At 37.5% G+C, this 25995-nt stretch overlaps 8 protein-coding genes across 12 annotated transcripts; 4 read left to right on the top strand and 4 right to left on the bottom strand.

Annotated features, from left to right (window-relative positions):
* The first annotated feature begins 357 nt into the window (after nt 1-357).
* Nucleotides 358-2275, top strand: LOC104708035 (uncharacterized). The gene is made up of 2 exons (XM_010424519.3): nt 358-683; nt 830-2275. The coding sequence occupies exon 2, from the start codon at nt 865-867 to the stop codon at nt 2086-2088; it is 1224 nt and encodes a 407-aa protein (XP_010422821.2). The 5' UTR covers nt 358-683; nt 830-864; the 3' UTR covers nt 2089-2275.
* A 407-nt stretch (nt 2276-2682) lies between these two features.
* On the bottom strand, nt 2683-5722 carry LOC104708033 (pentatricopeptide repeat-containing protein At5g10690). 3 transcript variants are annotated; one of them, XR_015563920.1, is made up of 10 exons: nt 5197-5690; nt 4950-5082; nt 4707-4804; nt 4415-4598; nt 4252-4320; nt 3986-4121; nt 3587-3897; nt 3406-3474; nt 3057-3233; nt 2683-2957 (listed from the first exon to the last, which is right to left on the bottom strand). XR_015563920.1 is itself a non-coding variant. In XM_010424518.3 (10 exons), exons 1-10 carry the CDS (start codon nt 5587-5589, stop codon nt 2733-2735), a joined length of 1773 nt encoding a protein of 590 aa, XP_010422820.1. In that variant the 5' UTR covers nt 5590-5722; the 3' UTR covers nt 2683-2732. The 3 variants fall into 3 exon arrangements, 2 of the variants coding, with proteins under 2 accessions (XP_010422820.1, XP_087317980.1); XM_010424518.3 differs by having other exon boundaries at nt 4437-4598; nt 5197-5722; XM_087461854.1 differs by having other exon boundaries at nt 4437-4598; nt 4707-4809; nt 5197-5674.
* Nucleotides 5723-6028: 306 nt separating this feature from the next.
* On the top strand, nt 6029-6293 carry LOC109125995 (uncharacterized). The gene has a single exon (XM_019228884.2). The coding sequence runs from the start codon at nt 6029-6031 to the stop codon at nt 6230-6232; it is 204 nt and encodes a 67-aa protein (XP_019084429.1). The 3' UTR covers nt 6233-6293.
* Nucleotides 6294-6383: 90 nt separating this feature from the next.
* LOC104708031 (uncharacterized) lies at nt 6384-7196 on the bottom strand. The gene is made up of 2 exons (XM_010424516.3): nt 6732-7196; nt 6384-6642 (listed from the first exon to the last, which is right to left on the bottom strand). Exons 1-2 carry the CDS (start codon nt 7140-7142, stop codon nt 6460-6462), a joined length of 594 nt encoding a protein of 197 aa, XP_010422818.1. The 5' UTR covers nt 7143-7196; the 3' UTR covers nt 6384-6459.
* Nucleotides 7197-7204: 8 nt separating this feature from the next.
* LOC104708032 (uncharacterized) lies at nt 7205-11234 on the top strand. Of its 2 annotated transcripts, none has more exons than XM_010424517.3 (13): nt 7205-7537; nt 8046-8092; nt 8187-8235; nt 8327-8375; nt 8464-8534; nt 8666-8724; nt 8952-9050; nt 9507-9564; nt 9787-9923; nt 10051-10107; nt 10531-10628; nt 10719-10900; nt 10985-11234. In XM_010424517.3, exons 2-13 carry the CDS (start codon nt 8081-8083, stop codon nt 11038-11040), a joined length of 927 nt encoding a protein of 308 aa, XP_010422819.1. In that variant the 5' UTR covers nt 7205-7537; nt 8046-8080; the 3' UTR covers nt 11041-11234. The 2 variants fall into 2 exon arrangements, with proteins under 2 accessions (XP_010422819.1, XP_087317981.1); XM_087461855.1 differs by lacking the exon at nt 7205-7537 and adding an exon at nt 7553-7742.
* Nucleotides 11235-13649: 2415 nt separating this feature from the next.
* LOC104708030 (histidine kinase 5-like) lies at nt 13650-19108 on the top strand. The gene is made up of 13 exons (XM_010424515.3): nt 13650-14531; nt 15142-15954; nt 16036-16092; nt 16185-16412; nt 16488-16581; nt 16677-16883; nt 16973-17103; nt 17186-17235; nt 17311-17486; nt 17574-17677; nt 17761-18489; nt 18576-18740; nt 18841-19108. The coding sequence occupies exons 2-13, from the start codon at nt 15247-15249 to the stop codon at nt 18961-18963; spliced, it is 2772 nt and encodes a 923-aa protein (XP_010422817.2). The 5' UTR covers nt 13650-14531; nt 15142-15246; the 3' UTR covers nt 18964-19108.
* Nucleotides 19082-21538, bottom strand: LOC104708029 (uncharacterized protein At1g32220, chloroplastic). Of its 2 annotated transcripts, XM_010424514.3 has the most exons (10): nt 21240-21538; nt 20879-20996; nt 20697-20785; nt 20558-20613; nt 20406-20461; nt 20176-20269; nt 19804-19883; nt 19671-19713; nt 19497-19588; nt 19082-19417 (listed from the first exon to the last, which is right to left on the bottom strand). In XM_010424514.3, exons 1-10 carry the CDS (start codon nt 21293-21295, stop codon nt 19238-19240), a joined length of 864 nt encoding a protein of 287 aa, XP_010422816.2. In that variant the 5' UTR covers nt 21296-21538; the 3' UTR covers nt 19082-19237. The 2 variants fall into 2 exon arrangements, with proteins under 2 accessions (XP_010422816.2, XP_087317977.1); XM_087461851.1 differs by having other exon boundaries at nt 20406-20613; nt 21240-21537.
* Nucleotides 21539-22408: 870 nt separating this feature from the next.
* On the bottom strand, nt 22409-25122 carry LOC104708028 (putative protein phosphatase 2C 69). Its single transcript, XM_087461850.1, has 8 exons — nt 24675-25122; nt 24317-24444; nt 23984-24082; nt 23728-23886; nt 23539-23625; nt 23344-23435; nt 23166-23240; nt 22409-23078 (listed from the first exon to the last, which is right to left on the bottom strand). The coding sequence occupies exons 1-8, from the start codon at nt 24752-24754 to the stop codon at nt 22677-22679; spliced, it is 1122 nt and encodes a 373-aa protein (XP_087317976.1). The 5' UTR covers nt 24755-25122; the 3' UTR covers nt 22409-22676.
* Nucleotides 25123-25995: the final 873 nt, after the last annotated feature.

The raw sequence follows: 25995 nt of genomic DNA, 5'->3' as shown, positions 1-25995 counted from the left end.
ACATTTTCATTTAATGTTTAGATTATATCACATTGAAGAAAAATGATAAAATACCTATTATATCATTTTATTATTAATAATCAACAAACTAACAAATAAATAAAATGGTTAATTCTGTTTTTGGGCAACAAATCACAGAGTAATCTTTTAATTTAATGTGTGGGTTGTTGTCAAAATATGACTGTCATCTATTGTTATACTAAATTAGGAATAATATATTTTTCCATTGAATATGTAAAGCATTATATAGAATAACAATACAATTAGCTCTCTCTTTTTTTTTTGACCTTATACAATTAGCTATTATGTTTATAAGAAAACAAAAAAATATAATAATTAAGTTTAGATTACCATCTAATTAATTGTAAGAACATGTACTTTAACAACACAAGAAAGAAAAGCTAGCTTAAACAAAAGGCCACGGTTTTTCCAAAACGGTCGAAATCGTTATAACTTATAAATTTGGGTATTATTTTGTTTAGGAACAAATAAACAGATGGAGGATTCATGATCTCCACCACCACCTAAGAAATGCGAGATTTAAGCTCCGTTTACAAAAACAGAGTTCCAAAAATAAATTAGTAAACCCTAATTTTCAACCACAAAACTTTGGAGATTACGTTCCTTGATATACACGCCTTTTCTCCTATATTCAAAAGCAATCCATCTTCTTTGATCTCAAGGTATTCATTCATCTTCTTCTTCTCATAGTAATTCATGTTTTGAATTAATAATATTCTTATAAATCGTTTAAGGCTGGCTACTTATTTGATAGTCTTCTGAAATGATCTGTAATATTTTTTCTTCTTCTGATCGTACGTTGTTATAGGTAGCGTCTCAGGTCGTTATTTGATTTCTTTAATAATGGCAACGACGTCTAGTACAACGAAAACGAAACCGGACAACAAAAACCTCACCAGATCAAGATCACTAGGCAGAAAGACAAAGCCGGTCTCATCATCAGAACCTGAAGCGAACGCAGATGGATCTGATCGGAAAACAATTGAGAAGCCTTTGCCCAATTACCTGAAACCAACAATCAGCTCGAGACCTGACCCGGTCAAGTTCTTGAGGAAGAACAACAACGCTGTCGAAGACAATCAGAAGCTTTTTCGTAGACGATCCTTTGATCGTCCTCCTTCGTCTTTGACTTCTCCGTCAACTTCAGCACCCCACAAATCTCTCAATACCTCTCCTGCAGCACACCCACGGGACAGACCCGCGGTTCCAAGAGAGAAGCCTGTCACTGGTCTGCGTTCTACATCTTTCCATGGAAGCAGCAGAGGCGGTCTCAGAGGAAGCAGTACGGTCAAATCGCCTCCTGTGGCTTCAAGAGGATCTTCTGGGGTAAAGAAGAGCGGCCTAAGCGGTAGCTGTTCTTCTCAGAGCAAAAAGGAAGGTTCTGAGAATGTTCCAAAGAAATCTTTGAGTAAAGAGGTTACCCCGGAATCGTCGCCTCGTGCGCCTGCTCATGAGGACGAACAGGAGATTGTCAAGGTGGAGACCAATGTAGACACTTCTGACCGCAAAGATGAAACAAAAGAGGAAGACAAAGATCAGCTTGCTCAACCAGATGAATCCGGTGAAGAGAAGGAGACCAGTCCAGTGGCTGCCTCCACAGAAGAAGAAAAAGGAGAACTGATCAATGAGGATAAAACCGAAGAACAAACAGAGGAGCCGAAAGAGCCAGAGAGCACCCAAGAAGAAAAAGGTGAAGACGAGGATGGAATTAAAGAGAAAGTTGATGATGAGGAGAACATCGAGACAGTTGCTACTAGTAAAGATATGAAAGAAGCTGCAAACATCGAAGAAAGTAAGGAAGAGGAACAGGAAGAGGCAGAAGTTAAAGAAGAAGAGAGCGAAAGCAGCAAATCGAAAGAAGAAACAACAGAAACAGAGGCTCAAGTAGAAGAAGTACCAGAGGAAGGAACAAAGAAGGAAGTGGTGCAAGGAAAGAAGGAATCTCCAACTGCATACAACGATGTAATAGCAAGTAAGATGCAGGAGAACTCGAAGAAGAACAAGGTCTTGGCTCTTGCTGGAGCCTTTCAAACCGTTATTGACTATGAAACTGCTGCATCTAAGTGATATACATCATTATATCACATGCAAACATATAGCAACTGCATCTTATTAGCTTTCTTATGTCAGTGCTTTTTTATTGTTTCTTGTTAATTTTTTTTTTCTTGTTTTCATCTAGTATCGATGTTGGACTATGAATTATATGGTTTTTGCCGGTGAACATGAACTACTCATCTGCTTTTTTTTCCTTCAACCAAAATGACTTATATACAGTGTTCAAGAAAACGCTAGGTGGTATCTGGACGGTGACCCAACGCCTAGCGCCTAGTCGAGGTTTAAGCGTTTTTAGGCGGTTTAAACGTTAACAACATAAAACATTATATATATGATATTATATATAAAATTATGTAAAAATATATGTAACAAGAAATAAATAATAATAAATTATAAACGAAACTTAGAACAAATACATTTATTTAATTTAGATTAATAATATATGAACATTTATAAATATGTATATGAATATAATACTTAAAATTTTAAATATATGCAGTTAAAAATAAAATATATATGTATTAAAATAATATTATGTGATTTGAGGCGGTCTAGACCGCTTTCTTGAACACTGCTTATATATGCAAAATCGTGACAATCTAACAATTTGAAAGAACTAACTCTTATAAGAAGCAATATTATATTACTTACATCCACTAAAGCAGCTTTTGTTCTTGTTCAAATAGCTGATACAATTGTGCTCTTGTAAAAGCTCCTACTGTCTTTGAGCTATAACCGCTCCCACTAAGATTTCCGCATTGAACAACTATAACCATCTTAAGTTTCTTTTCCAAAACCAGATCTACCACACGACCAATCGATGTTGTTGTACTCACACATGTGGGCGGACTTCTCATCATTGAGACCAATGGCGCATCAAGCTACGAGAAAATAATTACATGCACAAATTCTATCAATTCAACTTTTCTTTTATCTATGTCAAGAGGTTCTAAAGCGGAACAAGATTTAGTTTAACTCACCTTGTTGCAATCCTCCCGGTGCAAAAGGCCTATGCAACTTCCCCAGTCATCTACAATTGGTACAACTTCCTCCTTGAAAAACCGCATGACAACATTCTTCAACTGCAGAGTGCCTAGCAGAGGTCGAGTGGCTTCAAATTGAATCATAATGCTTTCTATTGGTTCACTTGGTATCACCTGAGTCAATATATTGTTATTAATTACCAAACTCATATCTCAATTTCAGATTTAAAGTTAAGGAAAACACAACAAACCCCCATTATTAAGAATTAGAGAGTGTGGGAAATGGTTAATTTATACCTTGCTAAGTAGATCATTTGTAAGAATAGAGAGTGTGGTGTATCTATACCTTTCTAAGTAGATGTGGACGCAGTATAGACTTGGAAAACCCCAACAATGTTTCTAGGCGGACAGCAGCCTGCGGTTGAACAAAAATCACCAAACTAAGGTATCATCGAACATAACTGCTTAGTAATACATGTCTACCAAAACAAATATCTAATGTCTGCAAATAACTTTTCACATCATACCATGCCTCCACTGGTCGTCCAAGGTATTGCCTTCCACCTTCTAACGATACTTGAGAGAATCCCTAGGGCCTCCTCGAGCTGGCCAGCATTGAGAGCTGCTTCCATCAGGAGATTATCAGCTTCTTGTTGAACTCCCTTTGAGATTGTTCCTGAGGAATCCGGCCATAACCGAAGATACAGATTTCTCACCATTCCATAATCCCCTTGGACAGCAAACGCTCGCATCATAGAAAGGTACAAGTGAGGCTTTGGCCGCAAGACTTCATTAGCTCCACTTCTCTTTAATATCTCACCAAACACACAAAGGGCCCCTGTGAACATATCCAATAAAGACCCTAAGGAAACACTCAAAGGATGCTGAAAGCAACAATAATGAAACAGCAATTCATTGTAACATACCGCTTGTTGAACCACACTTTAGCATAGCATCAACTACTGCTGTAAAAGCAGTTCGGTCAATGAACACGTTATCACTCAATTTCATCTCCAAATATATGTCCTGTAGTGATAACAGATCTTTCGCGTCCCCAAATCCCTAATAAGTAGCAAGTCATCACAACAAGAAGCAGAAATTGATAAAGAAAACAAACAACGAAGAGTAATAGGCCATCTTCCCGCCGCATAAAGATTAGATATGTAAAGAGATCTACAGATTGGTGGCTCACCTTCACCAAAGTGGTGTATGTTACAACATCTGGCTGAAGAAAATCGTCGTAATATTCCTCTGCTTTCTCCTGAATTGAATTCAAAACCAAGACATCATAACTAACATGAGCCAAGCTCTACCCCAGTACTACTCTGAGTAACACTTGGGAGTATAAAACTGGCCTTTTAAATACACATGTGTGACCTTCATATTCTTGAAAAACTTCATAGCCACATCCAAATCACCACACTTGATGCAGGCATGGATCAAAGTATTGTAGGTCAACCTATCAGGCTCCAATCTAAGGCGTAACATTTCATCTAGCAAACTTATTGCAGCTTGTGGAGATTCTGAGTTGACATAGCCCTGAAATATATATAACAACAAGAAAACCCTTAACGCAAAAGAAAGAAGACATACACACAACGACGATGCTCCCTCTGAGCCTAAATGCAACTAAGCGTAAAGAAATACCTTCATCAACAAGTTATAGATGAGAACTGACGGGGTTCCATGATCTAGAAGCAAAATATCATATCTTGCAAGCAGACCATTAGCACGACGTAAATCTCCTGCACTAGAGCAATATCAAAGTGTTTTTGCATCAGCTTCAGCCAGGCCATGATATTTCCAATTCACTAACACCAAGATTACGTAGACAAGACTAGCTGCAGCCTATACTGAGAACGAGAAACTTTTACAGCTTGAGTGTCTTACCAGCATTGATCAGAGCGTCAAGCAAACCATAGATAAGAGATGATGACAACTTGGGATTCCCAGCAGCAGTTCCTTGCTCTATAGACTCCAGCATTTGGAACGCTTCGTCAATCCTCCGAGCCTTCCCCAATCCCTTAACCAAAAAACAAACGATTCCAAAATCAAATTACAGGTGTTGTGTCCTTCTCACACGATAAGTAACACGAAAATCAAAATTCAGAATTAGATGAAATAACCAAACAATCACCTTCAAGATAGTGGCGTAACTAATACTGTCGACTCCGATTCCACCAGGTTCCGCCATCTCATGAAACATCTGAAGAGCCAAATCGATATTTCCACAGTGAACGCAAGCTTCCAGAACTGAGTTCATAACGATTGTGTTAAGCCTCCCATAACGTTTCTTAGCAGCTTCAACCTCCTCCACGATCTGACCAAGCTGACGACGGCGCGTGAGGAGCACGATGCGAGAGGTGAGAGGCTTGAGATTGATACGCCTGGAGTAAGGAGTAGCTCTTCGAGGATAACACCGTCGCGTCGGAACAAAGGTGGACGATTTAAGTAAAGGGAGAGGAGTGCAAAGATTAGAGATAGCTAAAACCCGATACATCTTCAAAGGAGACGGGAAGAAGCTACCCATCCGCCATTGATGGATAACGTCAGAGAATCTGAATCGCGCGACAACGATCGATCAGTCAAGTAAGTTTTACTGACTTTGGCGGGTCGAACCAATATCATCACTGTGCAAATCTTATCGTCGCAAATTTGGGCCTTTAGGCTTTGAAAATTAAAGCCCAATATATTTATATTCAACGGTGACGTGAGTTTTTTTTTTGACTTTTTCAGTTCTCCTAATCCAAAATTGCTTCTAGATTAAGCTATAACTTTCTGGAACTCCTAAATTTCGAAACTGCAACCTTTTTTATAACGCGGAATCAAAAATATCCTAAATTCCATGGAGGCGTATATGTTTATAAATATCATCCAAACTGAGACCTTTAATTTCAACGAGGAAACAAACAGAAAACGCTAAAAACGATTGCATAGTTTGACTTTGTCTAGAAAGAGCAAGAAGAAGGATGTGTTTGGTGTTCGTGTGCGATCAAGACGAGAGGGTGATCGGAAGGTACGCAGCTCCTGGAGCGTGTCCGTATTGCGGCGGAGCGGTTCAAGTGGTTGACGTGAATAGCCAATGGAGATTCTGCTTCGTTCCTCTCTCTAATAAAAACAAACGTCGCCATCTCTGTTCCACTTGCGGTAAACGCCTCGTCGTCCATGGCTGAATGAAACCACCCAAAAAAAACCCTCCCACTTTCTCTAGGAGATCGTTTCTATTTATGTAAATATCCAAATTTCTGACTTGCTTTGTGTATCGTGTTTGTATACGTTTGTAACAAAACAAAAGAACATGTCTACTGTTCTACGATTTCTCAGTTTATGTATGAATCATGATTATGAATATTCAGCTTACAGAAATGCAAAAAAAAAAAAAAAAAAAGAACAAGAGTGATCACTTGCAAAGTTTGAGCTTCTTAAAGAAAGAAGAGACTTGAGATTTGGGATAAGGCTTCGTGGCGATACAAGTCGGAATATTCTCCGGCTGCTCCATCCATAGCTTGTGAGAGATTCCTCCTAATTTCAACTTCTCTGACAAATTCATCATCTGCGTTTCACCTTTAACCTCCAAAGTCACCTAACCACCAAAAAAAATTTAAAAACGCGTTAGATTGATCCAATTCCGTCCCGGAATTCTAAAATTGGCGTTTCGCAGAGTTAACCAACCTTATGCATAGAATCAATGTGCTGCGGATCGCAATACTGAAGAGTAACCGGATCGTCTTTGAACGACCAGATCGCCGCCACTGACGCGTGGCATCCCTGTGTTACCACGCTCCCGAGTGGCCACGAATCGATTAGATCTCTTCGGAGTACCACGTACTGCACCACGACGTCTTCGGGATTCTTCGCCGAGTTCTCGTCGTTGCTGGATGCAGCATCGACGATGTCTCCAGTCTGTTGTTGGCTCATAGAAGAAGAAGCCGTTGTGAATCTTCTTCGGCGATGAGCAAACCGGATCGTTGATTGAGCAGACCGGATCGTGGAATGACAAAACCTAATTCGCGGCGCCGTATCAAAGAGTCGGCGGGTAACGAACGGGAATCGAAACGCAGCGGAGATGACGGCGCTCGCCATATGAAAGGAAGTTTTCGCACATGGACTTTGCTATTGGATAAGATTTTTCTTAATGGGCTTTTATAAGACCCAACTATTTCTGACTTAAATTAACTGTTTAGGTCACGACGACATGAATCAAATTCAAAATTAATTTGCTAGTTTTAGGATATGTGGTTTTAATATTAGACCGGAGAATTTTATCACTTAAACGGCATAACCAAACCCGGTTATATCGTTCGCTAGAAAACGAAACGAAATAAATTGCTTCTGATTTTCTCCTTTCATTTCGCGGTTGAGATTTTTCGATCTTTCCGAGCGAAATCAAACATTCCGACGTCCGTACACACTATCCGCCGCTGCTTAAAAAGTCTCCCGCCGCCAATCTCACCTGTTATTTCTACTCGCTGCCGTCTGTGAGTATTTTATTCGGTCTTATTTCTTTTCTTTCTTCTTGGTTTTAGAGTTAATATTCTTCGTTCGCTGTAAATACATGAAACAAGCTCTTCTGATTAGAAGCATGATAGAGTATCTAATTCAGCCTCGTTTCTGTTAAATTTCGTTTCCGTGTGTATATATCTGAGCTGAAATCGTGATTTCGCCGCCGGTTCGATTTCTTGAGTAATAATATCTCTTGTTGATTTGGTCGCTTTAGGGTTTTGCTTCTCACTCGTGTTTATGTTGTTGCTATATCTTTTAATAATAGAATTTAACCAAAAAAAAAAAATCAGATTTGGGGACTCTTGTCACCTTCGTTTTGGACTTTTATATGGTGTTGTATGCAGTATGGTTTTGTTAGAGCTCTGATGAGCTTCTCTTTCTAAATGATTCTCCGGTTGCGAATTTTTGGAGTGTGTTAAATTTCGTATGCAAATAGAATATTTGGTGTACAGATTGATAATCAACTTCTCTGCTTTTTGGCAGGAGCTTGGTCAACTGGGAAGTCTCCGAAAGCAAAGATGGGAGAAATGGTAAACAACACACCCTTTAGGGTTTTGTTTTGCCTTTTCTAATTGTTTACCTTGAAAAGGCAGATTCCGTAACATTTGCTTTTGTTGCAATTAGATTGTTTCGCTGGACCAAGATATCCGACTGGATACAACACGAGCAAGATGTGAGTTACAGCTTTTATTGTGGTTTAGATCCTTTTTTCTTTGTCTAAAACTTTTGGTGATGATTAGTTAATTTCTATGCTCTTTTTGTAGTCTCAAGTCTTCTCGAGAGGCATCGAGAATTGACAAATCGTCTTGCTAGGTAGGAAATACACTTCTGAAATGTATACTTCACTTCTAGATCCTTTTTATTTTTTTTAACTATGAATTTGGTAATCATTCATTTGTAGGGATTCTGATAAGACAATATTTGATCGTTTGAACAAAGAATTTGAAGCTGCACGGGCATCCCAAAGTCATGGTGGGTATGGATAGCTGATTTGCAGAATTGGATCAGTCATCTGCATGGCTGTATTTTTTTGTTTCATAAGTATACGCTCATCCATGTATCTATGTTAATCAAATGCGGTTATTCTCTCCTCTCCTCTGCAGAAGTGTGCTTAGATGGGGAAGATTGGAATGATGGTTTGTTGGCCACGTTAAGGGAACGGGTATGTCATCCATCATCATTGTGTACTTTAAAAAGAGGTGTTCCAGGCGTTGGTATCTAGTTGAGGGCTTTGTAGACACTTTAATAAGGGCAGATCTAGATCAATTATGTCGTTCTGATGAAAAGTGTTTTATTTTTTTTTGTGTTATGAGATCTGTTGGGCCAGCTTTTTCTTTTCATCTGTTGATTTTTTTTACTCTTTCCTGAACTTGACCATGAACTGTGTAGGTGCATATGGAAGCTGACAGAAAGGCAGATAACGGTAATGCAGGTTTTGCACAAGTTTGTCATCCTGAAGAGCGAGTTACTTACAGAGTTGGAAATAAGGTACTTCACAGGTCTTACATTCTTACAAATTTCTTCTGTAGAAAGTTGAATTTGATTGTACCCTAGGTCTGTTTGTCTAGATAGCACAGATTTTACCATAATTTTTTTCAGGATACCCCTAAAGAAGATACACTAAAAGCCACATCAGAAAACCATATGGCAGTAGAAAGCTCTGGATAGTCCAAAGGAAACCTATAGTTTTGTGCATTCATCTTGGCCTGATGCAATGTTTGCCTATATGATAGATCCAATCAGACCAATCTTGGTTGTATACTTGTATAAATTTGTTGGAGAATGTTGATTGCTATGTCTTTCCCAAAAATTTTGGTTGCTATAATCTTTCCTGATTTAAAGTTTTCGCTGACACCAGTCTAATCTTAAGTTTGGAGTGACCTCTCTCAGACCAATCTTGGTTGTATCCTCTTTTGCTTATAAATTTGATTTTTTATTAAACAGTTAATATGTTGCCTCGAGGGAGCAAGAATTGGAATACAGTATGTAATATCGCTTGCAGGTATTTTAAACTATAATTGGCATTTTTCAATAAGTTCCAAGTGTTTTTAGTTTACAAAAATTATTGGCAGTCATCATAACGAGTTTTTCTACAAAAGTTTCTTACCTTCTACTGTAAAAGAGTTAGCTGTTTCGTCTCCATATTTCTATGTAAATGAAGACATTGGGACTTTTCCTAACCATATTTCTATGTATATGATAATTTAATCCTTTTTTTATACAGGAGAAACTTACGAGATTTACCACTGTGTGCTTGAGACCAAGTCGTTTTTGGAGAAGATGATTGTACTTGAGCACACAATTCCTTTCTTTTTGCCACTACATGACTTGGAAAATGATCTTCTTTGTTCGAATGCTAAGGTAAGCATGGTTATTGGATCTATTATCGAGATTCAACTTGCTTAGACGTTGTTGCACCCGATCTTCAGTTTTCCCCCTTACTTCTTTGTTTCTTATAGTTTTCTCGTTAAAAATTTGTGGATGTCAGAAATTCATCGATAATGTTGGGGATCTTCTGCAAGCATATGTGGAAAGGAAGGAACAGGTTTGTCAACAATCTTGATTGTGCTTGTCAGATTGGCCTTTTAAGTTGTTCTTTTGGGTCATGCCTCTTAAATTTTTAACCTGTTGGCTTCTTCTTTGATTTTTTTTTTGTTTTCTCAGTAAAAACGCATCAATATGATCTCTAGATAGAAATGAAATTGGTACCAAAATCATGTGACCTGTTAACATAGAGTAAGAGAATTTTAACAATAATGTATCATTAACCTTGTTAGATTAGGATATTAAATAATTTTTAGATGGATTTATTTTAGAATGAAAATGAAAGACTGGACCAGATAATCTGGTGTGAGTATGCTGGGTGTGTTATTATAACCGCTGTTGGTGAATTATGCACTAAAAGCGTTAGGAAACTCCTAAAAATTTATACAGCTTAACCAGGATGCTTCTCCTTATTTTATTGTAGGTACGGCTTATGAACGAGCTCTATGGAAATCAGATCAATGAGCTTTATAACAGTCTTCCTTACCACATGATTGAATTTTCCGTAGATGATTGTGAATGGTGAGCAATTTCATGGATCCATATGATTCTGTTGTTATAGCTTTTTTTTTCTTTTTTTTTTTTATAAAAAAAAAACGTTTTGCATTGAAGCAAGGTGATGGTGAGCCTGAGATATGGAGATCTTCTGAGTGAACTGCCGACAAAAGTGAGAGTTCTAGCTTGGCCAATGCATCGTCAGTCGAAGAAACAGTGTACAAGCCCTGGAAATCAAACAGTTCCTGTGCGATTATTTTTTGCCGAGAATGCTTTACGAATCCAATCACTACCTGAAGGTATTTCTAGTTTACACCGATTTGTTTCGAGTGATGTTTTTTGTTTTTTGTTTTACGGTGTGTCTATCTTTTTGTTCATTGCAGCATACGCAGAGATTGTGATAAACCTGCCAGGCGAAATTGAGCAAATATTTCAGTAGAGGAGTCCGTGTTAAAAGCTGAAGCTGTGTCTCATAGACTTTTCTGTTTCATTTGCTGCTTCGTTGTATGATGTATGATTGTGATCCTGCATCCAAAATGTTAAAATAGTGCTTCATCGATTAGAGTTAGACTATTGCCGACTGGAAATGTTCATGCTTGAAACAGAAACAGATATATGAAGTTTTGTTCTCTATGGCGTGTACCATGGTTCATTCATATTCTTCATGAATTTACGCAAACGAAGTCAAAAGTGATAAACTAAACTTATCCACAATACGTTCAGTTCAATATGAGTGAGAGTTAGAGATATACATTTTCTAATGTTGGTCCACCATTAGCTATTTTAAAAGATCCTAGTTGAAGTAATTTTGTAAATAATAAAAAAGGAAAAGTATGTGTTACAGCATATGAAATTACGGTGATAAGAAATCCCGGAGTTGTGTTACCCACTTTGAATTATCTTTTCACAAAACCATCCATGCAAAAAGTTTATAGTAAGTCACCACTGATTTTTCATCTTGTTCCCCCCTGAATATTTCATGTCACAATTTAAGAGATTATGTTCCTAGAACATATAATATTGAAATTTTTCGTAGAAAGTTCTTGATACATGAAAAGTATTTTCATTGTTTCAATTATTTTAGCTGTATAAAAGTTCAAATGAGGTTGTAATTGGCAAACTATTTTTTGTATTTTTCAACGAGATTATTCTCAATATATATATCAAACTAATGACCCAAACAAACATCAACTCAAATTTTGCTCTAGATTATGGCCGAATTATCGGATTTAGGATCATTGTTGTACGTAAGAACCAAAAAAAACCAGTACATTGCAGATTTACTTTAGATCTATCTGCCTGAGTGATTTATTATTATTGGAAACATATGATTAAGACACTGAAAAGTTCGTTGTCAGAAAAATAAACGTAAAGAACTCTGACATGGGCCCCCCTACACAAGATAAATTATTGAATTTTACTTTAATCCTTTTTTAATAACTTTTAAAAACTAATCCAAGTGTTAATATGGAACAATTGACATACCCGAAAATTATGGTCTAGCCACTACTAATACATACACCATCATGTCGTCTTAAAAAAATATCCATCGTAAAATTTTTGTATGCTACTCCAATAGTTTCACGGATGACAGACATTTTGCTCTCGAAATTTTTTATTTATATATAGTTTTAAGCTTAAACTATTATTATATATGGCACCAAGTAAGTCGTTCATAATAGTAGTCTAGTACTAAATACTATGTCAAATCCAGCTTTACACACACACATTTATAATGTATTATGATATAAAAAGTAAGGGATAATTAGGAAGAGAAAGCTGAAAAGTATGGTCCTGCTTTAATCGAGACTTAAATATAAATAAGTAGAGAGAGAGATAAATAACAAATCCGCTATTTAAGGATTAGTGTCCCCATCCAATTAATATCTCCACATTCTCTCGTAAAATAACATATCCCCATCTCTCACCACCGTCCAATATTTTTTATTTTTTGGCGCGAGGGAGAGAGCAAACAGAAACACAAACAGAAGAAACATGTTTGAAAATGGTTACACCACGTGTTGGTCAAACGGTAGTTCCACGTGTCATATGAGGATGACGTGGCACATGTGGCTCGCACATGTCATATAATGGTAAACTAACGGGGGAACGGGACAAAAAGACCTCCGAGCGCCGTTCAGATCCGGGGGTAAATAAGCATCGATCAAAATGGCTTAGCTGTTTTCTTAATTATTTTAATTTTTTTTTAATAAAAGAACCTTTTCTTTAATACCTTTTGATTATTGTTGTGTACTACTTCTAGTTGCTAATTTATTATTATTTTTTATTTTTTTATAATATAGAAAATTTATTATTATAGAAATGAGATTTTTGAGTTCGACAACTAATTTTGTGCCCAATACAGTTGTTGGTCCGCTCCATTGATCGGGTCTTATTTATTCTTCTTTATAATTTCTTTTGTGTGTGGAAGATTCAAATAATTGAGCATATACATACCTTCCAACTGAAACTGAACCGTAGAATATAGTTTAAGATTTGGGAAGGTGATTAGTAGAAGAAATATTATACTATTTCCGATAATACATTTTTTAGGTAACATGTGCTTTTGATATTCATGAGAAACATGAATGTCCCCGACCCAATTCGAATATTTGTGTACTTTCGTCGACATTGACATTCTATAGACTATCTATAAAGAAAGAAATACACTTGATTATTATAAATCTTTATTATTATTATTTTTTTGTTTTCTTTTTAAAGAAAGAGTAGTAAATTAAAGGCAATTAAAAAGAAACAAATCATTCATTCGTTAATTATTGACAAGTAGAAAATAATTCGTTATTTGTATTAACTTGCTCATCTAATAAAATTGTCATATTTTCTAAAAGTGTCTACATTAATACAAAACACATAATTACAGTATATGATCCGATATTTTCTAAAAGCGTCTACATTTTTTTTTTTTTTTTATTGTTGTTGTGTATATAATTCAACATTAAATGCTTGAGGTATAAGAAGGAATTGCTCTGTTTTGAAAATCTAATAGTAACTAACTTATTAGTTGGACTTCAAAGAAATAGTTTGAGAGGGGACTGCTGACAAATTGAAGTCAGTGGACTTCAAAAATCGAAAGGGTTTAGTCAAAGAATTGTCCAAATTACTAAATTAATGAATTCGTGAGAGCAATGAACAAAATCCAACCTAAGACGGTTTTAACAATTGACGCCACTTCTTGTAACGGAAGTGATGATACAAAAGTTTAATATAAAAGAGAAGAAGGTGTCATGATCCTTAATATACTCGGAGAGTGACGTAAACGCGCCGCCGTCGTCAACACATTGAGGTAGAAAAAGACGTAAAGAAAAGGCAGAACAAAACTGGAAAGGAGAGAGTTAGAGCTGTGACCTGTGAATGAATATTTATGAGAGACAACAACAATAACAAAAAAAGATGGAAACGTGTCAACGTCTGTGTCATTCGGACTAAACTCGGATTCGGTCTGAGAAAGAAAACAAACGTGCACACACACAGAGAGAAAGAGAGAGAGAGAGAGAGAGAGAGAGAGAGAGAGAGAGAGAGACGCCATTAGAATACTCAGAAGTGAAAGGTTGAGAGAAAGAGAGAGAGAGAGATGAATATAATATACATTGACCTCTCTGTCTCATGAGGAAGCACATGCTCCTCTCTCTCTCTTTCACAAGTTTTTGTTTTTTTATTTTGTTTCATTGCTCTCTCCTCTTCTTCTCCCCCTAGTAGTAGTAGTAGTAAAACTAAAAATACCTATCTTTCACAATTCACATGCTCTCTCTCTCTTCTATTGGTTAATCTCTTCCCAATGCTCATTTGTAAGTTTATTTACTCTACTCCCGACGACCACGACTCTTCTTCTTCAGATCTACCTCACTCCCCCTTCATTCCCCCTTTCTTTTTTTATCTTCTTGATTTTTCCGGTGACCGGAGTCGTCAAAGGTAAACCTTCTGATCTCTATCTCTATCTCAGCCCCTCCTTTCATTTGTTTCTTTTTTCTCCGGCAGTCTATAGCTCATTTCTGATTTCTCTGCTTTTGTCTTTCGTTTTTAAAACATTTCTTTCTGTTTCAGCCATTGACTCTTTGAGAGGTTTCATGATCCCCTCATTGCCATGTTTTTGTTTATATATGTGATGATCTAATTAAATCTTTTGTTTGTCTTTTTTTTTTCTTCAAACTGTTTTCCGATCATTTCTCTTTAAAAGTTTCATCCAGTTAAACTAATTGTATTCATTTAATTGTAACTTTTTTTTTATAATCCAAGTTATGTAGTTTGTTCATATTTCAATCTAATTAAAGAAACTGATCCAAAAAAAAAAAAACTTTGGGGGCTATGCAAATTTCAGCTTTTCAAAGCTCTTTCATCTTTGTTTTAATCCTTTATTTGAAGTTTCCCGCTAATGTTCAATCCTAATTGGTCCACACACTAGTTCTGGTGGTCCCTTTTTGCAAAATTCGAATATTTTTCACATTTACGGATCAAAGATTCTTCTGGATGGTGATGGATTGACTCTTAATCTGTATTTTTTTTATTGTGAAAATTATTACAGGTTCTTCTTGGTGTCTGATCAAAGATTCTGGTTAAAGGCAAAATTCAGTTTTTGTCTGGTCCATTAGTGTTGTTTCTTTTGTTGTATGAAGAGAAGCTTTAATAAATGGTCTGTGAGATGGAGACTGATCAGATTGAGGAAATGGATGTCGAAGTCTTGTCTTCCATGTGGCCCGAAGATGTTGGAACTGAAGCTGACAAACAGTTCAATGTTGAGAAACCTGCCGGAGATTTAGACACGTTGAAAGAAGTAACCATCGAAGAGACACCAACCATTGCGGATTTGACACGGTTACCAGACCTACTGAACTCGACTCATCAAGGCACATCTCAGCTGACCAACCTTGTGAAACAATGGGAGTATATGCAAGACAACGCTGTCCGGCTATTAAGAGAAGAGCTTAAGAATCTCAATAGACAGAGAGAAGAAGCTGAGGCCAAAGAGCTCAAGATCATTGAAGATTACAAGTTTGAGAGCAACGAGCCTGAGAATCTTCCCGTTTTAGATGAGACGAGTGATCTGTTCCGCAAGTTTAGGCAGAAAAAGCGAGATGCGTTGGTCGATAGCAAAAAGATCGAGATCGACGAGGAGTTTGACACGGTTGCTTATTGGAAACAGAAGGCGTTGAGTTTGGAGAAAATGCTCAAAGCGAGTACCGAGAGAGAAAGGAGATTGGTCGAGAAGCTGCATGAGAGTTTAAAGACTATGGAGAGTCACGCAGCGCCAGTACAAGAGCTAACTCAGAATCTTAAGAGAGCTGAAGGTTTCTTGCATTTCATACTTCAGAATGCACCTATTGTTATGGGCCATCAGGTAAGTTTAAAATGATTTTGTGATCTTGTTATCCTGACTAATGAATGTTTCTCTGATTCTTTGTTACTTATTGGTTTGCAGGATAAAGATTTACGCTACTTGTTCATATACAACAAGTATCCTAGTCTGCGGGAACAGGTTAGAAACAAAACTGTTTGTTCTGTTGTATTCTTGATGAGTCTCCTGAGGAAATGTGCTTGAATCAAAACTTTGTTTCACACTAATTTCAGGACATTTTGGGAAAAACAGACGTTGAGATATTCCACGGAGGTGGAGTTAAAGAATCTGAAGATTTCAAGAGAGAAGTTCTTGAGAAAGGAAAAGCTTCAAAGAGAGAGATCACATTTACAACAGACTTATTCGGATCAAAGACGTTTTTGATATACGTCGAGCCTGTTTACAACAAAGCTGGCGAGAAGATTGGTATAAATTACATGGGAATGGAAGTAACTGATCAGGTGGGTTAACTGAGACTATTGAACCAACTCTATGTTCTTGTTTTCACACCCTCACATTATCATCTTGTGTTACAGGTAGTGAAAAGGGAAAAAATGGCTAAACTTAGAGAAGATAACGCCGTGAGAAAGGCGATGGAATCAGAACTGAACAAGACCATTCACATTACAGGTCTGTTTGAGAAGTGGAATTCAGTGATCAAGCGTCAAAAAGATTCATGATTCATGTGAAAACCAGATTTAAGAGTTGTGTTTTTTTTTTGGCAGAGGAGACAATGAGAGCAAAGCAAATGCTAGCAACGATGTCTCATGAGATAAGATCACCATTGTCGGGAGTGGTGGGAATGGCTGAGATACTTTCAACTACAAAGCTGGATAAAGAGCAAAGACAGTTGTTGAATGTCATGATCTCCTCTGGAGATTTGGTTCTTCAGCTTATTAACGACATTCTTGATCTCTCCAAGGTTGAATCAGGTAGAATATACTGTTATAATTTCGAAATTTTGATTATGTGGTGTGATCATTTTTCAGATCATTTGATTCTTAATGTGTTCTTTTTTTAGGTGTGATGAAATTAGAAGCTACAAAGTTTCGACCAAGAGAAGTGGTAAAGCACGTGCTTCAGACAGCTGCAGCATCACTGAAGAAGTCTTTGACATTAGAAGGAAACATTACAGATGATGTTCCTATCGAGGTTCATTACACAAAAATCACATTTTCTGAAAGAGTTAAGCAAAGTCTTTGGTGATCTTAACTTTTTTGCCTTCTATGTTCAGGTAGTTGGAGATGTTCTAAGGATTCGGCAGATCCTCACTAATTTGATAAGGTTCTTACATAAATCCTGAATTATTATTTGCATGATGAGAAGTTTTGGTACCTGATTGTTCAAAACGTTCTGCAGCAATGCTATTAAATTTACACATGATGGACATGTGGGGATCAAGCTCCAGGTCATATCAGAACCATCCTTTGCAAGTGATAACTCATTGAACGCAGACGCTGAAGTAGATAATAATTTAACTGAGACTTCGGTTTGGATTCGCTGCGACATTTATGACACTGGAATTGGAATTCCAGGCAAGCAAGCAATTCTCAAACGAACTGTTTAAGTATATTGAAAGCTAGTTTTATTAACGCAGTCCACGTTTTGGTGTTCTTGTGCAGAAAACGCTTTACCTTGTTTGTTCAAGAAGTATATGCAAGCAAGCGCCGATCATGCCCGCAAATATGGTGGAACTGGTCTCGGACTTGCCATTTGTAAACAGCTGGTAACTATTCTTAAGGTTTTAAAACATAAGAAAAGAAATTAAAGAACTCTGTTCTTCTATAATCTTTCTCTGTTTGTTTACAGGTTGAGTTAATGGGAGGTCAACTCACTGTGACAAGCCGGGTCAACGAAGGTTCAACGTTCACATTCATATTACCCTATAAAGTTGCAACATCAGATGATTATTCTGATGATCAAGATGAGTTCTCTGATATGACGGATCATCAATCCGAACCAGACGACACAACCGAAGGATATTTCCAGTTTAAGCCGCTTCTAGGATCTATTTATTCTAACGGCGGACCGGTCATTGGCAATGGATTCTTATCTCATAAAGTCATGCTCACTACTAGTCCTATTAAGCTCATCAATGGCTTTGTCGCTGATCCTTCTAACAACACTGGACAAAGCGAGATGGTTGATCAGGTTGAAAACGGTGGCTACGTGGATGAAACTAAACTCGAAACGAGTTCTGGTCATTGTCCTGAATCAGCTCACCAATATGAGAATGGAAATGGTCGATGTTTCTCTAAGGAATCTGAATCTTGTAGCAGTTCACAGGCTAGCTCAGAAGGTGGAACTTTAGAAATGGAGTCAGAGCTTACAGTTTCATCTCAAAGGGAAGAGGAAAAAGCCGAGACAAATCTCAAAGAAACATCAAAGCCAAAGATTTTGCTTGTTGAAGATAATAAGATCAACATCATGGTTGCCAAGTCGATGATGAAACAGTTAGGCCATACCATGGATATTGCAAATAATGGTGTTGAAGCCATAAACGCGATTAATCGCTCTAGCTACGATTTGGTACTCATGGTATGTCAATCCCTTTAAGATCCAAAGGCTTCTGTTTTTCGAATTCACTTAATTTGAAAAGCTTATAATTCAAAATGGGTTCACAGGATGTGTGCATGCCGGTTTTGGATGGTTTAAAAGCTACAAGACTGATCCGTTCATATGAAGAATCTGGGAACTGGAATGCTGCTATAGAAGCCGGAGTAGATAAAGATATATTGGAGAATGAGCAAGTTTGTGTGCGATCAACAAACCGGCTGCCTATAATCGCGGTGAGCACTTCTTCGAATTACATTAAACATAGAGTGTTCTAATACATAACTTGAAAGAAACAAAAAACTGAAGAGTAAAAATGGGTTGTGGAATGTGCAGATGACGGCAAATACGTTAGCAGAGAGTTCAGAAGAATGTTATGCGAATGGTATGGACTCTTTTATTTCAAAGCCTGTAACGTTGCAAAAACTGAGAGAGTGTTTACAACAGTATTTGCATTAAAATTTCAGAGTTTGGTGTTTAGTAGGTTTAGTGGTTGTGGTGTGTATATAATGTGTAGGGAAAAGTTTTGGAGAGCTACTAAGTAGTTTCCTCTCTTAGAGATGTACAGTTTAATAAATAAAATAAAAAGCTTGTCTTCTTTATTTATTTGTGGGAAATATATGGCGAGAGAAACGAGAAAACATTGTCGTTTCCACCATTGAAATCCAACATAGTAAAGCAGCCAAACTCTACAAAACGACAGACAAGCATACTCGAGCTTTCAAAACAAGACTTATCTCGATTTCTGTTGGCTGTAACGCTGTATTTCATGGACATCCACAATCCCGGGAGGAAACACTGGATCCGTGGCAGCTCTAACCGCGACTTTTGCAACCGATTCAACATTCACCGGAGGTGTGAACAACGGTCCGACTATCGGAAGCTGGTTCAGCGGTTTTGCTTGTTGGAGAACCTACAAAAAAAAAGCCACAAGGATTATGAATAAAGAGGCAATCTTGAGAGGCCTTGCAATAACGAGGGGATTCACTTACCATTTCCATGGGTGAACCAAATACTCCCAATGGGATTTTCATGCTTCCAACACTGCGTGTTCCATATATAAAACCAGGTCGCAAGATTATACCTGCACAACATTCACCAAACTTCAAATATAAGAAATGATAAGTTTCAGAGAGCATTTCGTAGATGTAACATGAAAGCTATACCTCCATATGCAAATCTTGTGAGCAGCTCGGTCTCAGCAGCTCGCTGTAAGGATGAAATGAAAAATTCTTAAGACAGCGTAGACTAACCCAAAAGGGCTATGCAATAGCAGTAGTTTGAAAAGTATATTATCACCTTTCCCTCATAGTATCCTCTCAACAGGTAGTTGGCTAATCCGAAATCCGCAGCAGAAATATAGACAAATCTTTTAACACCTGGTCAACAAAAGGAACACAGTTAAAGGCCAGTAAACTCTTGCTAATCCAATAATGTTGTAGGACGCCATGGTGTCTAAAGTTGTAGCAGACTAATTCACATCACTTGTATTTTCATGCTCCAATTATCCCTACAATCAAATTTCATAAGACTGGGGTTTTCAGTATCATATGGTCCCTCAGTGTCTATCTGACATAGATATCTCAAAATTCTTATACATGGCTATCTAAAAGAACTTGGATTGTAAGCATTTATACAGCCCTGGTCAATGCAAACTAAAAGAACTCGTACCTTTCTCTGAGGCAGCCCTAATTGCGTTGATGTTTGCAGTCCCGTTAATCTTATACATATATGAGTTTGAACCAAAACCACCAACACAAGAAATCTGCAATGGTTTATTCAAAATTACTTTCAATAATATACAATCTACAAAAGCGGGACTGATTCAATAAGTTAATATTTTGTGGCAGTCATCAAATCTCTACATTTATTCCTGAAAACGGAGGGAAGAAAAAACGTACCACAGAAGTCACCCCCTCAAGAGCATCCTTCAATAAATCAGATGATACAAGGTTTCCTGGAAACAAAAGAGAAATATAAAAATAAAATGACCACACAGGGAAAAAAAAAGTATCAAGTTCCAACAAACATGTTGAAGAGTTAACAACAATACCTTGATGCCAAGTAACTCTGGTAGCCCAGGACTCTTGTGAAGACGGCCTACCTGATCTAAAGCCCATACAAAAGGTTAAAAATACAAACCCGTAAATCAACATCTAACATCGAACAGATTTTTTAAAACGATCAGATACCTGCTAAGGCTAGAGACAGATAAGCCACGATCTAAAGCTTCTTTACAGACATGTGATCCCACAAAACCATTTCCACCCAAAACAAGCAGCTGAAAATACCAACATGTAAGTTCCAATTTCATGAACACCATTGCAATATCTTAACAGCTAATCACTATGTAAAGATCCTCCAAAACTCATACCTTCTCGGTTGGAGGTGGAGGCACATGTACAGTCTCGGCTTCTTCCACATTGAAGGGCTCATCAATTTTGTTAGAGTCCGTGGAGAGATACCTCCCGCTACTGGAAGCCGAAACGAACCTAATGCAACATAATCCAGAAGCATTGAACAAGAAAGTTAAGACAAGTATCTAAATTTGCAACCAACGACCAAACCAATCATCAATTACACCCAAATCACCTAATTTTTAAGAATCTAGAGTACTCTACCGACACAGATACTTCCAAATTTTCTAGAAATGTCCGCGAACCTACCAATTGATGCCTAGAAGACGATTAAGATGGGATTAGAGTTACGAAAAGAGCGGTGAAGAGACCACTCACCGAGACTGGGAAAGAGACGATTTGTAACGAATCAAACGGGAAACGATTGTCCTCATTTTCGAATCGGAGCAGGGGAGAAAAAAAGCAATTCGAAGCAGAGATGAGCGAACAAAATTACAAAATTGTAAGAGGAGAGAGTCCGATGGCGATGGGAATAGAGTAAGTTCACGGCCAAAATAAACAGAGAGCAAACGTCGGAAAGAGCGCTTACAACTGAGAACACGTCGCCTCTTAAGGAGGTGCCACGTTGACCCTGACCCGAGGATCCGACTTTTTACCTTGTTCCCGAACCCATGGGAAGCCACGAGACCCGCGCGTGTTACCGACGCGATATCATTGGATATCAAATTGGGCCGAGGTTATTGGGCTTACATTCCTCCAACTCACCACCATTCTTTCTTTTTTTTTGGAACGATTGTGTTTTTTGATGGTTAGTTTGTCTTGCGACTATGGTGTATATTTTGAACTACAAGCGAGGGAGAATATTGGGCCACATAGTTTTTATTTTTAGTTTTAGCGACCAGTTGGTTCACCAAACCCCGACCAGCGTCACACGTTCTCCAGGTCCGAAGGGATCTAGTGCCCAACTACCGACTCCTCCCAGAATTTCGTTATCGGAGCTAAGCCGGGAACGGCCGTTAGTGGACACCCACTACTTTTCAAATACTTCGTACAGTGCCTAACATATTATTGGGTCTTCTTTTAATGTTACCGTACCAGCGGGATTATTAACCGTGCCCTTTTTGGAAAATGTTAATAAGTTTCAAAATCTATTTCGTCTTCCAGTAGCTGCAACCAAATAATTCTTCTTAAAAGAAAAATAATTGTTTGAACATTGACTTGGTTCGAACCTAGGACTTAAGACTCAGACTTTGACGGTTTAAACCATAAAAATATTCCTGTAAAATTGGCCGAACATTAGCTAATATTTCCAGCGGCCGCAAGCATGTGTTTTGCTTGCTTGGTCTTGTGGCCGGCGCTGGACCTAACAGAGTAACAGGTGGGTGAGAGAAGGAAGAGACAGTGACTTGAGAACAAGGTACAGGCGATCAAAATCAGAGTAGAATTGAACTCTATGGGCTTTCAAATTTCATAGATGGAATATGATCAGCTTGGGGACAAGATCAGAGTATTTTTTTTTTCTGTTTGAATATAAAATAACTATCATGTTCTTTAAAACATTTATACATAAACAAAACAACTACATATAGATGTATGTATATATATATACACACACACACACACACAAACCTATTCTTAAACTTAGAATATTCATATTAAGTACATTTTCAATCCTAAATGCAAACGCAATCAACGATCTGTAAGTTTGTTTGCTGTCTTTGTCAGAAGAGAACGTTGCAAAAGACAGTGTCTTTAGTTCCTAGTGAGTAGAGGGAACACAACTGACCTTACCGGTCACTGAATTCCTCATACGGGTCACTCAATGGTTGAGCTACTTTCAGGGACTGATTTTCGACTCACTGAATTCTCTGGTTTATTACCTAAACCATTAACGGTCACTTCATCGGTGAAGCTGCAGCTTGCAGTGACCGGTTTGTGATTCGTTACATTCTGATCTGGTTTACTCCTTGGGCTGATGTTCTTTGAATCGATCTGGACTTGGTTAGCTTCACTGGATGAGATAGAGAGGTCTCCAATTGGTGGCATTTGATTGGATGAGGAGAAGCTGACATGGCTTGATGAAGCTGTCTTGTTCTCCAGGAAACGAACGACCACACATGTGATGTTGTCTGCACTTCCTTTCTTTAATGCTTCTCTCACAAGTTTCTTCGCTGAGTCCTCTGGGTCCTCAACTTCCTTAGCCATTGCAACTGCGTCCTGCAAGAGATGGTTAAAGATTATCTAATAAAGTATTTGGTGTAGGAAAGTGGAAGATGTTAAAAGAAGCCATTAATTTCACGAGACCTCGTTAGAGAAAACATCCCATAGTCCGTCGCTTGCTAGGATCAAAAACTCAAGAGAATCATCAATCTTTTCTTCCTGTATTCAGTGCCAAAAGGGTTGGAGCAAATTTTTCAGATTGAGAACATAAGGGGCCAGAAAATCATATGCAATGTGGTTCTTATAAAAGTGATGCAATTACCTGGATTTCTGGATCAGCAACAACATATTGCTTCAGAAGCCTATCACCAAAAGCACGAGAAACTGCAAGAACGCCTCCAACCCTCCAAGTTCCTGTTCAATTAATGAACGCAACACACACACATAGCACTTAGGACTATGTGTTGAGAAAAGCATGAAGCAGAGAAATATCATCTTATAGTTTCTTGTTACTTACCTGCCCACATCACAAATCCACCAGCATTCTCGATCCTTTCACGCTCATCACTTTGGTCAGGTTTATGGTCCCTTGACACAGCAATGGCTGCAAACACACAGATTTATGAAAAATGGGATTATCTATCAAGATACTAAATGGTGGTAATGACGAAAAAGACAAGCCATAACAGATCTCCTTGAAAATTACCATTCCCGCCTCTGCTGATAACAGCTCTTGAATCACCAACATTTGCAACAAGTAAACGATCACCAACAAGAATAGCTGTAGATGCAGTCGAACCAGCATCTCTATTGTGACTATTTTCTGACTTGAGAAGTTCAGAGTCAGTATGGTTATAGGCATCAGCTGGAAATATTTAAGCAAATTCACTGTCAATTCAGAGTGCTGCATCTGTAACAAATTGTCTTAAAATAAATTTGCTCAGGTTTTTTTCTGACAGTACATATAGCTGATTTGGTGTCAGAGATAAACTTGGGGTGGTTGATCAGATTACTGAAAAGATGACGCTTCACGTACTCAGCTGCTCTGGCTCCACCATGGCCTGGCAAAACAGTAAGTAACCATCAGGATACTGTTCTCTAATGTCAATCCTAAACTATTAGCTACCAAGAGTAACAACTCGGGGTTAATTAATTAGCATGAAAATCAATCTTACGGTCATGGTACATGGGTGGGTGAACCATCAGGATATATATATATATATATATATATATTCATAAGCTATACTAATTCAAGGTTCGTTGAGATCAAATCTTGTTAAGAGAGGGAAGAATACCATCAAAAACACCAAAGAGACCAACGATTTCGCCATTGACACCGTCGATCCTGGTCTCAAAAAAGTCTTCCATAGATGATCTCTTCCCAGCAGAGCTTGCATATCCATAGCTAAATTTCCCATTCTGGCTGAAAATTAAATCATGTCATTTTCATGTAACAAAGCACATTAAACATTTTAAACACACACACAAAAAAAAAAAAAAAAAAAAAAGTCACATATCATAAACAAACAGAATGAACCAATAAGAATCGAACAAAGTGAAACCACAAATAATCATGGTTCAAGTGATATCATATTCATACGCAACAGGAAAGAAATTTAAGATTAAAAATCGAGTTAAGGTAAATTAAATTACCTGAGACCACCACCGCTCGCTGGAGCTTCAACAGTCTGCGTTTGGTTAGAATACGACAACGCCAAGTCTAGATATCCCATAATTTTCCAGAAAATATTCCAAAACACACAGAAATTGATCGTAATATCAACAATTACATGAAATTTCCATGAAAAAAAAAATTAGAAAGGAGAGAGAAGTGAGGATGATTGGATAGAAGAAGAAGAAGAAGAAGAAAACAGGTGATCGACGTTAAAAGAAGGGAGCATATTCCGGCAATTTGTATGCTAAAAATAGAAAGAACCACAAGTCAAAAGATGTAAAGTAGCTGACACGTGTCACGCAAAGCAAGTTGAGTAGGAGGAATCATCTCGTAATTTTCAGCCAGCATGAAAATGACATGATTTAATCTCCTAAACCCTAATCTCCCTCTCTATTATTTGTATCCCTTTCTTTTAATGAAATATGTGCAGACTATTTTACTATTCCTTCCTTTTATCTTTTTTTTTTTTGTTTTTTATTTTCTAAAAAAATAATCAATCACGATTTCTTTTCTTCTTTAGTCATCGTCCATCCTTTTTCGCCGGAGCTCTCTAGTCTCCACCGTCACTGTTTCTTCACTGAAGCTCTCTATCCCTGCTGTTTTTCACCTTTTTTTAGTTCACGTTCTCCTTCAAAATACAAGTGTATTCTTCAACATAAGAATACATTCTTGATTAAATAGGATTAGGTTTTTAATTTTGAAAATTTAGATTGGATTTTGCTTGAAATACTTAGCAAATTGGGTGTTTTACCATGAGTTATGGGTCGATTGCGCTATTTAGTTGATAAGAAATGAATCTTACTGTTGAATCGTAGTGAATTGTAGAGATTATAATCCCAAACCATTCAATTCGATTTTCAATTATTGCGACTGGGTAAAACTAGTAATACTAGTAAATTTAGTATTACTAGTAAAACTGGTAATACTTATTAATGTAGTACAACCAATTAAACTAGTAGTATTACTAATTGAGTTTTTTTTTTGGAATTGTTTTGGCAGGATACAATGAAAGAGAACCTTAGTATGCATTTTAAGTGTGAAAGTCGCATGTATAGTATAATGTTCAAGACATATGTCATGGATATAACTTTGTTGATGTTAAAAGCAATGATATACAAGAAGCTTGAGTTTGTTGAAAGTCACGTTACATTGTAGTTGAGCTACAATCCACTACTAGTATGAGTATCAGTACAATGTGATCTTAATGATGATGAGGATGTTAATGTCTTTTTAATGTCCGTTGATCATGAGAAGCGAAGATGTATGTTGTTGTGAATGTCATCTCTGTCTTGGAACAGC

Source organism: Camelina sativa, chromosome 8 (genome assembly GCF_030686135.1).
Source record: "Camelina sativa cultivar CO46 ecotype springtype chromosome 8, ASM3068613v1".
NCBI classification, from domain to species: domain Eukaryota; kingdom Viridiplantae; phylum Streptophyta; class Magnoliopsida; order Brassicales; family Brassicaceae; genus Camelina; species Camelina sativa.
This window is presented reverse-complemented; position numbering and strand designations above follow the sequence as displayed.